The sequence below is a fragment of the Orcinus orca genome, chromosome 14 (assembly GCF_937001465.1).
Source record: "Orcinus orca chromosome 14, mOrcOrc1.1, whole genome shotgun sequence".
NCBI lineage: Eukaryota > Metazoa > Chordata > Mammalia > Artiodactyla > Delphinidae > Orcinus > Orcinus orca.
Window position 1 is genome coordinate 84,332,110 of NC_064572.1, and position 15,056 is coordinate 84,347,165.

General features: G+C 42.1%; 1 protein-coding gene across 1 annotated transcript in view; it reads right to left on the reverse strand.

Moving 5' to 3' along the window:
• Nucleotides 1-15,056, reverse strand: part of ADAM12 (ADAM metallopeptidase domain 12) — a 387,388-nt gene that overhangs the window by 3,130 nt on the left and 369,202 nt on the right. Inside the window, exon 22 of the mRNA XM_004265717.3 lies at nucleotides 848-966. Within this exon, the coding sequence (XP_004265765.1) occupies nucleotides 848-966 (119 nt within the window). The remainder of the gene's footprint in view (nucleotides 1-847; nucleotides 967-15,056) is intronic.

Below are 15,056 nucleotides of genomic sequence, written 5' to 3' on the forward strand. Positions count from 1 at the left end.
TTGCTGTAAAATATAGTAAAAAAAAAAAAAAAAAAAAAAAAAAAAACGGAGGTGAGGCACTTTGAGCATTTCTTACCTTTGTTTTCAGTGTAATTTCTTACCTTTGTTTTCAGTGTAACTGGTAGCACTGCCAGCTTATATAATTTTGAAGAATGGCTAGGCTTAACACCTAGCTTGCAAAATTCCTAGAAATTTAATAGTTCTTGCAAAGCAGTGTGGGTTGGCTCCAGCACACCACTGGGTTGAGCCTTGCTGCCCAAGCCCAGATTCAGGGCTGTGCCCTCAACCCCTCGGGGAGGGCGTAGGACATGACCACAGCTGCAGCTGAGGCTTCAAAGGTGATTCCTTGTGCCGGCTGAGGGGGAAGCTCCCAGTTACCCCTGCCCAGCAGCTTCTTTAGCCTGACTTCTTACATTCCCCTTATTTCATCCATGACCCTCCAACCTCACCTCGTGTCTTGGGATCCCAGGGGTAGGTGTCCAGCTTTCATAATATCGCACCACTTGCTGGCTTTCTCTCCCTTGGGGGACATGACGCAGCCCAGATCAACAGGCACGGCTCTGAGGGATCTGTTCTACTTGATCTTGAGTTGATCTCACGGGTAGGCTGGGATCATTGCTAAGAGTGACATGTGCTGCCTACAATTATAGCTCCCAGCTGCTTCCTGCTTATTCTTTAGATTCGCCCTCACGTCTGTTTTATATTGTTCCCAGGGGTGGGGAGCGCAGGACGCACAGCCGCCAGCGCCACCCCCATGTCCTCCTGTGGCTTGAGAAGCATGGCTCGGTGCAGCTGCGCCCACATAGTTTTGGGGAGAAAAAGAGGGACATGGGTGCATCACACCAACCTGATGGGCGCCCGGCGGAGCCCAGACTCCTGCTGTCCCGGGGTCCTGGCAAGCCGGGTTGTCCTGCTTAAAGGATCTGCAGGCAGAGGCTTCTGAGGAGGGTTTGGCTTACGAGTTCCCTGCAATAAACCACAAGATTATGTCTGATCACCAGCTCCATGAACTCGGACAAGACACTGACCTCAGGAGCTGTTAGAGTCCCCTGGAGAGTGGGATAGAGAGAGCAGCGTGGTTAAGTTGCGACACAGCCCAAGTTTCATTTACTGTAAACTTTCTGAATACGATCATCTAACTGCACAGGTGTGGTGGTGGTGCGTGTGTGTGTGTGTGTGTGTGCGTGTGTGCGTGTGTGTGTGTGAGGGTGGGTGACCTGTGTTAAAGATTTAACCATAGCATCATTTAGTTACAGTCACTCAAATACGGGTCTTCAGCTGCCATGCTGTTCCCAGGCCTTGGAAGTATAGTTGATGCTGGTGCTTCTGGGCCAGTGTTACCCAGGGGATGTAAACTTTCCTGTGCTTTTAGGCTTCTTTTCAATTTATAAAGGCCTAACATGAGAAGATGGTGAAAACCTTTTCAAAGAACACATTCATTGCCTCAAATTTGCCAGAATCCTGTAACAGAACTTGTTCAGCTGTGGGCGAACCAGACAATGAAGGTGACCATCCTTCACCCATCAGTATGGGGTCAGTAACATCCCTCCATGAAATACACAAAGGTTCTGCTACCAAAATATTTTCTAATAATTCATTCAGAGAGTCACAAACTGGCTTGGAAAATGACACCCAGAAGGAAAACCCAAGACACAATGGTTTGAGGGACAGATATTGTTCTGTAAGGAAGCTGATGGGGGCGGTGCTGTATTGACCAGAGGCCAGTGAGGGAGTTGGCAGAAGGTGGGCAGAGCATGAACTTGGAGTATCTGCTCTGGGTTTTGTACAAATACCAATACTCTGGGACTCGTGCAAGTCACTTGACTTCTCTGAACCTCAACCTCTCTGTCTGTAAAGTGAGAGAAAACAAGACCCATCTCATAGCACTGTTACAAGGACTAAAGTAATGTATGGGAAGCTCCCAGAATATAGATAACAATGATTAAAAGTCACTTGTGGGACTTCCCTGGTGACGCAGTGGTTAAGACTCCACACTCCCAATGCAGAGGGCCCGGGTTCGATCCCTGGTCGGGGAACTAGATCCCACATGCATGCTGCAACTAAGAGCTTTCATGCGTGACTAAGGAGCACACCTGCCGCAACTAAGACCCGGCACAACCCCCCCCCCCCCCCCGCCCCAACCGCAAAAAAAAAAAAGGCACTTGTGTTCCTGGGGTCCCTTCCTTGGCTACTGTGAGAGTGGGGCTCACTGGAGCCAGGTTGGAAAGTCAGTGAGTGTTGATAACACTCTCTTTTGGGCCCAGGGTGAACAGAGGCATCAAGGCACCACCTGCGCTGGTCCTTGGAGCATAGAAGCACTCACACATATACAGAAAGTCTGTAGGAAATGGTGCTAGAAACTCAAGGAAGACAGGACATCCTAATAAACAGATGACCTCATACACTGTCATGGAACTCAGTATTCCATACATCCAGAATACTCAAGATGATTTAAACACATACGAGTTGAATTTCTCATAGTAATCATCCCACTAAAATTATATCTCCGCAGCAATCGGAGCTCAGTTAAAAGAAGGCGACAATGTAGTCACAATTTAACATAGCTTTATAAAGCAAAGGAAGCTACCACAGGAGTCTGTCAACCACAGCTGTATGGAAAATACAGCAGCTTGAAACAATGGGGAAACTGGGATAGGAAGGAGCCACCGAACAAGGAACAGACTTACAAGTGCCATTTCTACATCAGCTCTCATTAAGGGAAATATTAACAGCCTGTTGAATGTAAAATAGAACACAACGTTCACTGGAAATACAGACCATACAATGAGCACAAGCACCGAAGTCAGGCTGTTTGTATACCCAACCAGGCTCTGTGCTTACAAGCTCTGAGAGCACACAAGTTATTTAACTTCTTTAAGTTGTAGAGAGGAGATGATGTGAGGGTTCAGGGAGAGATTACCTGTTAATCTCTTAGCATAGAGCCTGGCACACAGCGACCAATACGTGTTAGCTGCTACTGCTTCACAACTACTATTATCGAAGGAGTGAATTCAACCATCTAAAAGCACCATAATCCTCCCAACAAACACTGGGTGATAAACCATGGCACTAAACCAAGCTCCATTTCCTATAAGGTGGTAGAAAATAATGAGCACGCTAATACGTGGATGTAAAGATGAATGCACGCACCCACATCTGAGGATTAAAGAATTCATTACTGAATGATACTAGCTTTGCCGCTAAGTATGAATAAATATCTAGTCTTGGTAGTAAAGATAATGTCAGGTTTTTATTACACTACTGGAGAAAAAGTGAGATGTATGTTACAGTGTATCACAATATATTTGGATTTATCACGGAACCTTAGGAGATAGGTGGGCCATTCATTCTGGTTTTGCCTGGGACATTCCCAATTTACGGCTGTGTTTAATTTATTAATCATAGACTTTCTCATGTGCCCTGGTTTAGAGGACAAATTATATGGTCACCATAGTGATAAAAGCCCAAACAGTGGAGATACTGATTGAAAGTTCTGATTCAAACCTGGGCTCAGCAGAGGCACCAAGCCCCCTCCCTCCTGCCATGCCCATGACATGATGGTTTTGATGGAAACATGAAACAGGTAGCTGCCTAGGTAAGATGCCAGCTTCCCACCGGGCCCAACTGGGACAAACTGGCATCATGGAACAGCGGGGTTAGTCAAAGATGATGTATCCTCCTTCCTCAGGGACCAGGCATGGAGCCCATGAAACATTTGCACAGAAGCACCAGCTGCATGTGCCTTGACCTTGCAGAAAGGGGTGGGACTTCCACACTCCCTTTTAGGCACTGCTTTTCAAGCTGCCTTTGCAAAACCTGAACCTGGGCTTTCCCAATGACGTCCGATCCAGCCTGGCCACAAAGAGCCATGGAAATGGAGCTGAGGAATGACTCCAGGCCAAGTTGCTCACACTCAATAAACATTTCTTTAGACTGATTTTCATTTTAAACAAGGAAATGAGTTCAGACCCCCATTTCTCTGCCTTCTCAACTTCTAGGTACCGGAGAAAAATCGAGATCTGTTATTAAATAGAGTTGTCTCATTTCTCCATCTTCTGCTCATGTTTCAGCAAAAGCCACATATTTCAAATTGTTTAGAGGGATGAGAACAAATTTTTAGATCCAAATATAGCCCCTTCCTTTGACCATCACAGAGAATTCTCAGCTGTTATCTCCTTCTGCATGATCAGCAAGAATAAGCGCGTCCTGCTTGTCCAGAGGGATCTCCCCAGGAAGACTGGGTATTATCACAGGAAAACGCCAGAGATGCCACAGAGATCCCTGGTGAGCCCGTACAGGGCCGGGGGGCAGCATAAACACTACTCACCATCTGGCCCATCCCTGGCCCTGTAGAAATACACACTTCACGATAACACCAAGGACAACTGATTCTCTGGGAAATGCCTCAACTTCTTTTTACTCTTTATTCAGAAAAAGCAGAGGTCCTTTAAAGAGCACTTTTACACCTAGCTGGAAGATGTCCCTGGTCCCTTCTTTCTAAAACCACCTGAAAACAGTAAAGAAAATGCACAAGAAGGAGCAAAACCCCACCTCTGAGAAAAATGTATAGCCCCACATGAATATATGAGAAAAGGATGCAAAGTGTCCAGCAGGCTGGGCTGAGGAGAGACCACGGAAGGGACACCTACGTGGCCAACCTGGTGAAATGCAGAGGGGGAGACATCCACCTTGCCTGCCGGGGATAAGAGTACAGAGTGAGCAGATGATGTATGTGTGTCAGGGCTGAAGGAGCAGCAGATGAGCCCAACCATCTGTGCACACCTGGAGCAGGGGAGGGGACCTGGCAGGGTCTCTGCTGAAATCAGGGGAGGCCAAACCACCACTATCCCTCAAAGCCCTCTGTCCCATGGCCCCCCATGAGGTGGCCAATTTGGAGGTGGCCCTGAGTTCTGACCTGGCCTTTCCCCCAACTGTCCTGCAACTGGTTGTTTTTTCCAGGAAGACCTTGCTTTGTTTAAAGAGGAATTTAGATACATTAATCAAAACTACTGAAAGAAGGAAGGAAGGAACCATGATAAATAAAATGTAAACTAAGAAGCCACTGGCAAAAATGTACACATAAGGACATGAAAAAGAAGCTGGCAAAAGCCAAGTGAAAAGGGAAAGGAAAAAATAAAGCAACAATGCAAACCAAGGACCAAGATGGTACTGAACACAGTCAGTGCTGTGGGGACCAGCTTGAGGGAAATGAGGAGAAGTTCAATGGTAAATGACAAAGACCACAGACAAAGGTGATACAACATATACATAAATGGTGTCACTTACGGGATCTGAACAAATAGTAAAGAGAGAAGAGATACCCAGATTTATTTTGTAAAAACTTTTCTGAAAGAGTCAAGCCTATGGATTGCAAGTGTACACTGTTTCCCTGGGTGAAATGAATCAGACTCATCAGAATTAAGACATAATTAATAGGATACAGAGTCATGTCACTTACAAGGAAAAAAGAAAGAAGCCAGCTTCTGATTTCTTCAGAGCAGACAGAGGAAGCATGCATCTAAGAGTTTCAGGGAAAGAAAGTGTGATCCATGAATTTTATGCCTAAACTGTCATTGAAAAAATAAAGCAACAGCCAAGTGTCTTTGAACATACAAAATTCAGGGAATATACCTCCTAAGAGCTCTTCTGGAAGGAATTCTGGAAGTCCAATAGAATGAACTTCAGCCAGCCAGGAAAAGAATGGCTCAGTGGCAAGGAGATTAAGCACTAAATCCCTTCAATGTAGACCTAAGGGTAACAAAATTGTGGGAATTATGGCTACAAAACAGAAAGTAAATGTTATTAGCCATAATAATAGAGACATTCTAGAACTAACCGAAGTTGGGAGGTGGACCATCCATTTCCAGATATATGGCAGGCTGAGTTATTTTGACCTACCTTCTCTCTAAAATTGTTGGATAAAATGTATTTAATAGAAGAAATGGACAAATTCTTAGTAAGGTACAATCTCCCAAGACTGAATCAGGAGAAGCAGAAAATATGAACAGACTAATCACAGGTACTGAAATTGAAACTGTGATTAGAAAACTTTCAACAAACAAAAATCCAGGACCAGATGGCTTCACAGGCCAATTCTATCAAACACTGAAGAAGAGTTAACACCTATCCTTCTGAAACTCTTCCAAAAAATTGCAGAGGAAGGAACACTTCCAAACTTGTTCTGTGAGGCCACCATCACCCTGATACCAAAACCAGACAAAGATACAACAACAAAAAAAAGAAAATTACAGACCAATATCACTGATGAATGTAGACTCAAAAATCCTCAACAAAATACTAGCAAACTGAATCCAACAACACATCAAAAGGATCATACACCATGATCAAGTGGCATTTATCCCATGGATGCAAGGATTTTTCAATATCTACAAATCAGTGATACACTATGTCAACAAACTGAAGCATAAAAACCATATGATCATCTCAATAGATGCAGAAAAATCTTTTGACAAAATTCAACACTGATTTATGATAAAAACTCTCCAGAAAGTGGATGTAGAGGGAACCTACCTCAACATAATAAAGGTCATATACGCTACAGCTAGCATAATACTTCAATGGGGGAAAGCTGAAAGCATTTCCTATAAGATCAGGAACAAGACAAGGATGTCCACTCTCACCACTTTTATTCAACATAGTTTTAGAAGTCCTGGCCATGGCAATCAGAGACGAAAAAGAAAGAAAAGGAATCCAGATTGGCAAAGAAGAAGTAAAACTGTCACTGTTTGCAGATGACATGACACTATACATAGAAAATCCTAAAGATGCTACCAGAAAACTACTAGAACTCATCAATGAATTCGGTAAAGTTGCAGGATACAAAATTAATACACAGAAATCTGTTGCATTTCTATACACTAACAATAAAAGATCAGAAAGAGAAACAATCCCATTTACCATCACATCAAAAAGAGTAAAGTATCTAGAAATAAACCTACCTAAGGAGGCAACTACTCCAAAAACTATGATGCTGATGAAAGAAATCGAAGATGACACAAACAGATGGAAAGATATATCATGTTCTTGGATTGCAAGCATCAATATTGCCAAAATGACTATACTACCCAAGGCAATCTACAGATTCAATGCAATCCCTATCAAATTACCAATGGCATTTTTCACAGAACTAGAACAAGAAAATTTTAAATTTGTATGGAGACACAAAAGGCCCTATACAGCCAAAGCAATCTTGAGAAAGAAAAACAGAGCTGGAGGAATCAGGTTCCCTGACTTCAGACTATACTACAAAGTCATAGTCATCAAAACAGTATGGTACTGGCACAAAACAGAAATACAGATAAATGGAACAGGATAAAAAGTCCAAAAAGAAATACACACACCTATGGTCAATTAATCTATGACACAGGAGGCAAGACTATAAGGAGAAAAGACAGTCTCTTCAGTAAACGGTGCTGGGAAAACTGGACAGCTACATGTAAAAAAAATGAAATTATAACATCCTCTAACAGCATAAACAAAAATAAACTCAAAATGGATTAAAGACCTAAATGTAAGACTGGATAGGCAGAACACACTTTGACATAAATCACAGCAAGATCTTTTTTGATCCTTCTCCTAGAGTGATGGAAATAAAAACAAAAATAAACAAATGGGACCTAATTAAACTCAAAAACTTTTGTATAGCAAAGGAAACCATAAACAGAATGAGAAGACAACCCACAGAGTGGGAGAAAATATTTGCAAATGATGTGACCAACAAGGGATTAATCTCCAAAATTTTACAAACAGCTCACGTGGCTCAATATCAAAAAAACAAACAACCCAATCAAAAAATGGGCAGAAGACCTAAACAGACATTTCTTCAAAGAAGATATACAGATGGCCAAGAGGCACATGAAAAGATGCTCAACATTACTAATTATTAGAGAAATGCAAATCAAAACTACAATGAGATATCACCTCACACCAGTCAGAATGGCCATCATCAAAAAGTCTACAGACAATAAATGCTGGAGAGGGTGTAGAGCAAAGGGAACCCTCTTACACTGTTGGTGGGAATGTAAATTGATACAGCCACTATGGAGAACAGTAGGGAGGTTCCTTAAAAAACTAAAAATAGAGCTCCTAGATGATCCAGCAATCCTACTCCAGGGCATATATCCTGAGCAAACCATGGTTCAAAAAGATACATGCACCCCAATGTTCATTGCAGTGCTGTTTACAATAGCCAAGACATGGAAGCAACCTAAATGTCCATCAACAGATGAATGGATAAAGATGTGGTACATATTTAAGATGGAATATTACTCAGCCATTAAAAAGAATGAAATTTGGACGAGGGGATGATGGCGGAAGAGCAAGATGCAGAGATCACCTTCCTCCCCACAAATACACCAGAAATACATCTACACGTGGAACAACTCCTACAGGACACCTACTGAACGTTGGCAGAAGACCTCAGACCTCCCAAAAGGCAAGAAGGTCCCCACGTACCTGGGTAGGGCAAAAGAAAAAAGAATAAACAGAGACAAAAGGATAGGGACGGGCCCTGCACCAGTGGGAGGGAGCTGTAAAGGAGGAAAGGTTTCCACACACTAGGAAGCCCCTTTGCGGGCAGAGACTGCGGGTGGCGGAGGGGGGAGCTTCGGAGCCGCGGAGGAGAGCACAGCAACAGGGGTGCGGAGGGCAAAGCGGAGAGATTCCCGCACAGAGGATCGGTGCCGACCAGCACTCACCAGCCTGAGAGGCTTGTCTGCTCACCCGCCGGGGCGGGCGGGGCTGGGAGCTGAGGCTCAGGCTTCGGTCGGAGCGCAGGGAAAGGACTGGGGTTGGCTGCGTGAACACAGCCTGCAGGGGACTAGTGTGCCACGGCTGGCCGGGAGGGAGTCTCGGGAAAAGTCTGGAGCTGCTGAAGAGGCAAGAGACCTTTTCTTCCCTCGTTTCCTGGTGCACGAGGAGAGGGGATTCAGAGCGCTGCTTAAAGGAGCTCCAGAGACGGGCGCGAGCCGCGGCTAAAAGCGCGGACCCCAGAGATGAGTGGGAGACGCTAAGGCTGCTCCTGCCGCCACCAAGAAGCCTGTGTGCGAGCACAGGGCACTATCCACACCCCCCTCCCATAAGCCTGTGCAGCCCGCCACTGCCAGGGTCTCGGGATCCAGGGACAACTTCCCCGGGAGAACGCACGGCGCGCCTCAGGCTGCTGCAACGTCACGTTGGCCTCTGCCACCACAGGCTCGCCCCTCATCCGCACCCCTCCCTCCCCCCCGCCTGAGTGAGCCAGAGCCCCTGAATCAGCGGCTCCTTTAACCCCGTCCTGTCTGAGCGAAGAATAGATGCCCTCCGGTGACCTACATGCAAAGGCGGGGCCAAATCGAAAGCTGAGCCCCTGGGAGCTGTGAGAACAAAGAAGAGAAACGGAAATCTCTCCCAGCAGCCTCAGAAGCAGCGGATTAAAGCTCCACAATCAACCTGATGTACCCTGCAACTGTGGAATACATGAATAGACAACGAATCATCCCAAATTGGGGAGGTGGACTTTCAGAGCAAGATTTATGATTTTTTTCCCCTTTTCCTCTTTTTGTGAGTGTGTATGTGTATGCTTCTGTGTGAGATTTTGTCTGTATAGCTTTGCGTCTACCATTTGTCCTAGGGTTCTATCCGTCCGTTTTTAAAAATTTTTTTTCTTAATAATTATTTTTTATTTTAATAACTTTATTATATTTTATCTTACTTTATTTTATTTTACTTTATCTTCTTTCTTTCTTTTTTCCCTTCCTTCCCTCCTTCCTTCCTTCCTCCCTCCCTTTCTTTCCTTCCTTCCTTTTTTCTTTCTTTCTTTCTACTTTTACTAATTCTTTCTTTCTACTTTTTCTCCCTTTTATTCTGAGCCGTGTGGATGAAAGGCTCTTGGTGCTGCAGCCAGGAGTCAGTGCTGTGCCTCTGAGGTGGGAGAGCCAACTTCAGGACACTGGTCCACAAGAGACCTCCCAGCTCCACATAATATCAAACAGTGAAAATCTCCCAGAGACCTCCATCTCAACACCAGCACCCAGCTTCACTCAACGACCAGAAAGCTACAGTGCTGGACACCCTATGCCAAACAACTAGCAAGACAGGAACACAACCCCACGCATTAGCAGAGAGGCTGCCTAAAATCATAATAAGTCCACAGACACCCCAAAACACACCACCAGACGTGGACCTGCCCACCAGAAAGACAAGATCCAGCCTTATCCACCAGAACACAGGCACTAGTCCCCTCCACCAGGAAGCCTACACAACCCACTGAACCAACCTTAGCCACTGGGGACAGACACCAAAAACAGTGGGAACTACGAACCTGCAGCCTGCAAAAAGGAGACCCCAAACACAGTAAGATAAGCAAAATGAGAAGACAGAAAAACACACAGCAGATGAAGGAGCAAGATAAAAACCCAACAGGCCTAACAAATGAAGAGGAAATAGGCAGTCTACCTGAAAAAGAATTCAGAATAATGATAGTAAAGATGATCCAAAATCTTTGTAAAAGAATAGACAAAATGCAAGAAACATTCAACAAGGACCTAGAAGAACTAAAGATAAAACAAACAACGATGAACAACACAATAAATGAAATTAAAATACTCTAGATGGGATCAATAGCAGAATAACTGAGGCAGAAGAATGGATAAGTGACCTGGAAGATAAAATAGTGGAAATAACTACTGCAGAGTAGAATAAAGAAAAAAGAATGAAAAAAACTGAGGACAGTCTCAGAGACCTCTGGGACAACATTAAACGCACCAACATTTGAATTATAGGGGTTCTAGAAGAAGAAGAGAAAAAGAAAGGGACTGAGAAAATATTTGAAGAGATTATAGTTGAAAACTTCCCTAATATGGGAAAGGAAATAGTTAATCAAGTCCAGGAAGCACAGAGAGTCCCATACAGGATAAATCCAAGGAGAAATACGCCAAGACACATATTAATCAAACTGTCAAAAATTAAATACAAAGAAAACATATTAAAAGCAGCAAGGGAAAAACAACAAATAACACAGGGAATCCCCATGAGGTTAACAACTGATCTTTCAGCAGAAACTCTGCAAGCCAGAAGGGACTGGCAAGACATATTTAAAGTGATGAAGGAGAAAAACCTGCAACCAAGATTACTCTACCCAGCAAGGATCTCCTTCAGATTTGATGGAGAAATTAAAACCTTTACAGACAAGCAAAAGCTGAGAGAGTTCAGCACCACCAAACCAGCTTTACAACAAATGCTAAAGGAACTTCTCTAGGCAAGAAACACAAGAGAAGGAAAAGACCTACAATAACGAACCCAAAACAATTAAGAAAATGGGAAAAGGAACATACATATCGATAACTACTTTAAATGTACATGGACTAAATGCTCCCACCAAAAGACACAGATTGGCTGAACGGAAACAAAAACAAGACCCATATACATGCTGTCTACAAGAGACCCACTTCACACCTAGAGACACATACAGACTGAAAGTAAGGGGATGGAAAAAGATATTCCATGAAAATGGAAACCAAAAGAAAGCTAGAGTAGCAATTCTCATATCAGACAAAATAGACTTTAAAATAAAGACTATTAGAAGAGACAAAGAAGGACACTACCTAATGATCAAGGGATCGATCCAAGAAGAAGATATAACAATTGTAAATATTTATGCACCCAACATAGGAGCACCTCAATACATAAGGCAAATACTAACAGCCATAAAAGGGAAATTGACAGTAACACATTCATAGTAGGGGACTTTAACACCCCACTTTCACCAATGGACAGATCATCCAAAATGAAAATAAATAAGGAAACACAAGCTTTAAATGATACATTAAACAAGATGGACTTAATTGATATTTATAGGACATTCCATCCAAAAACAACAGAATACACATTCTTCTCAAATGCTCATGGAACATTCTCCAGGATAGATCATATCTTGTGTCACAAATCAAGCCTTGGTAAATTTAAGAAAATGGAAATTGTATCAAGTATCTTTTCTGACCACAACACTATGAGAGTAGATATCAATAACAGGAAAAGAGCTGTAAAAAATACAAACACATGGAGGCTAAACAATACACTACTTAATAACGAAGTGGTCACTGAAGAAATCAAAGAGGAAATAAAAAAATACCAAGAAACAAATGACAATGGAGACACGACGACCCAAAACCTATGGGATGCAGCAAAAGCAGTTCTAAGAGGGAAGTTTATAGCAATACAATCCTACCTTAAGAAACAGGAAACATCTCGAATAAACAACCTAACCTTGTACCTAAAGCAATTAGAGAAAGAAGAACAAAAAAAACCCCAAAGTTAGCAGAAGGAAAGAAATCATAAAAATCAGATCAGAAATAAATGAAAAAGCAATGAAGGAAACAATAGCAAAGATCAATAAAACTAAAAGCTAGTTCGTTGAGAAGATAAACAAAATTGATAAACTATTAGCCAGACTCATCAAGAAAAAAAGGGAGAAGACTCAAATCAACAGAATTAGAAATGAAAAAGGAGAAGTAACAACTGACACTGCAGAAATACAAAAGATCATGAGAGATTACTACAAGCAACTCTATGCCAATAAAATGGACAGCCTGGAAGAAATGGACAAATTCTTAGAAATGCACAACCTGCCAAGACTGAATCAGGAAGAAATAGAAAATATGAACAGACCAATCACAAGCACTGAAATTGAAACTGTGATTAAAAATCTTCCAACAAACAAAAGCCCAGGACCAGACGGCTTCACAGGCAAATTCTATCAAACATTTAGGGAAGAGCTAACACCTATCCTTCTCTAACTCTTCCAAAATATAGCAGAGGGAGGAAGACTCCCAAGCTCATTCTACGAGGCCACCATCACCTTGATACCAAAACCAGACAAGGATGTCACAAAGAAAGAAAACTACAGGCCAATATCACTGATGAACATAGATGCAAAAATCCTCAACAAAATACTAGCAAACAGAATCCAACAGCACATTAAAAGGATCATACACCATGATCAAGTGGGGTTTATTCCAGGAATGCAAGGATTCTTCAATATATGCAAATCAATCAATGTGATAAACCATATTAACAAATCGAAGGAGAAAAACCATATGATCATCTCAATAGATGCAGAGAAAGCTTTCGACAAAATTCAACACCGATTAATGATAAAAACCCTGCAGAAAGTAGGCATAGAGGGAACTCTCCTCAACATAATAAAGGCCATATACGACAAACCCACAGCCAACATCGTCCTCAATGGTGAAAAACTGAAACCATTTCTACTAAGATCAGGAACAAGACAAGGTTGCCCACTCTCACCACTCTTATTCAACATAGTTTTGGAAGTTTTAGCCACAGAAATCAGAGAAGAAAAGGAAATAAAAGGAATCCAAATCAGAAAAGAAGTAAAGCTGTCACTGTTTGCAGATGACATGATACTATACATAGAGAATCCTAAAGATGCTATCAGAAAACTACTAGAGCTAATCAATGAGTTTGGTAAAGTAGCAGGATACAAAATTAATGCACAGAAATCTCTGGCATTCCTATACACTAATGATGAAAAATCTGAAAGTGAAATCAAGAAAACACTCCCATTTACCATTGCAACAAAAAGAATAAAATACCTAGGAATAAACCTACCTAAGGAGACAAAAGACATGTATGCAGAAAACTATAAGACACTGATGAAAGAAATTAAAGAGGATACAAACAGATGGAGAGATATACCATGTTCTTGGATTGGAAGAATCAACATTGTGAAAATGACTCTACTACCCAAAGCAATTTACGGATTCAATGCAATCCCTATCAAACTACCAATGGCATTTTTCACAGAACTAGAACAAAAAATTTCACAATTTGTATGGAAACACAAAAGAACCCGAATAGCCAAAGCAATCTTGAGAACGAAAAACAGAGCTGGAGGAATCAGGCTCCCTGACTTCAGACTATACTACAAAGCTACAGTAATCAAGACAGTATGGTACTGGCACAAAATCAGAAATATAGATCAATGGAACAGGATAGAAAGCCCAGAGATAAACCGACGCACATATGGTCACCTTATCTTTGATAGAGGAGGCAGGAATGTACAGTGGAGAAAGGACAGCCTCTTCAATAAGTGGTGATGGGGAAGCTGGACAGGTACATGTAAAAGTATGAGATTAGATCACTCCCTAACACCACACACAAAAATAAGCTCAAAATGGATTAAAGACCTAAATGTAAGGCCAGAAACTATGAAACTCTTAGAGGAAAACATAGGCAGAACACTCTATGACATAAATCACAGCAAGATCATTTTTGACCCACCTCCTAGAGAAATGGAAATAAAAACAAAAATAAACAAATGGGACCTAATGAAACTTCAAAGCTTTTGCACAGCAAAGGAAACCATAAACAAGACCAAAAGACAACCCTCAGAATGGGAGAAAATATTTGCAAATGAAGCAACTGACAAAGGATTAATCCAAAAATTTATAAGCAGCTCATGCAGCTCAATAACAAAAAAACAAACAACCCAAGCCAAAATGGGCAGAAGACCTGAACAGACATTTCTCCAAAGAAGATATACAGATTGCCAGCAAACACATGAAAGAATGCTCAACATCATTAATCACTAGAGAAATGCAAATCAAAACTACAATGAGATATCATCTTACACCAGTCAGAATGGCCATCATCAAAAAATCTAGAAACAATAAATGCTGGAGAGGGTAGAAAAGGGAACACTCTTGCACTGCTGGTGGGAATGTGAATTGGTACTGCCATTATGGAGAACAGTAGGGAGGTTCCTTAAAAAACTACAAATAGAACTACCATATGACCCAGCAATCCCACTACTGGGCATATACCCTTAGAAAACCATAATTCAAAAAGAGTCATGTACCAAAATGTTCATTGCAGCTCTATTTACAATAGCCCAGAGATGGAAACAACCTAAGTGTCCATCGACAGATGAATGGATAAAGAAGATGTGGCACATATATACAATGGAATATTACTCAGCCATAAAAAGAAACGAAATTGAGCTATTTGTAATGAGGTGTATAGACCTAGAGTCTGTC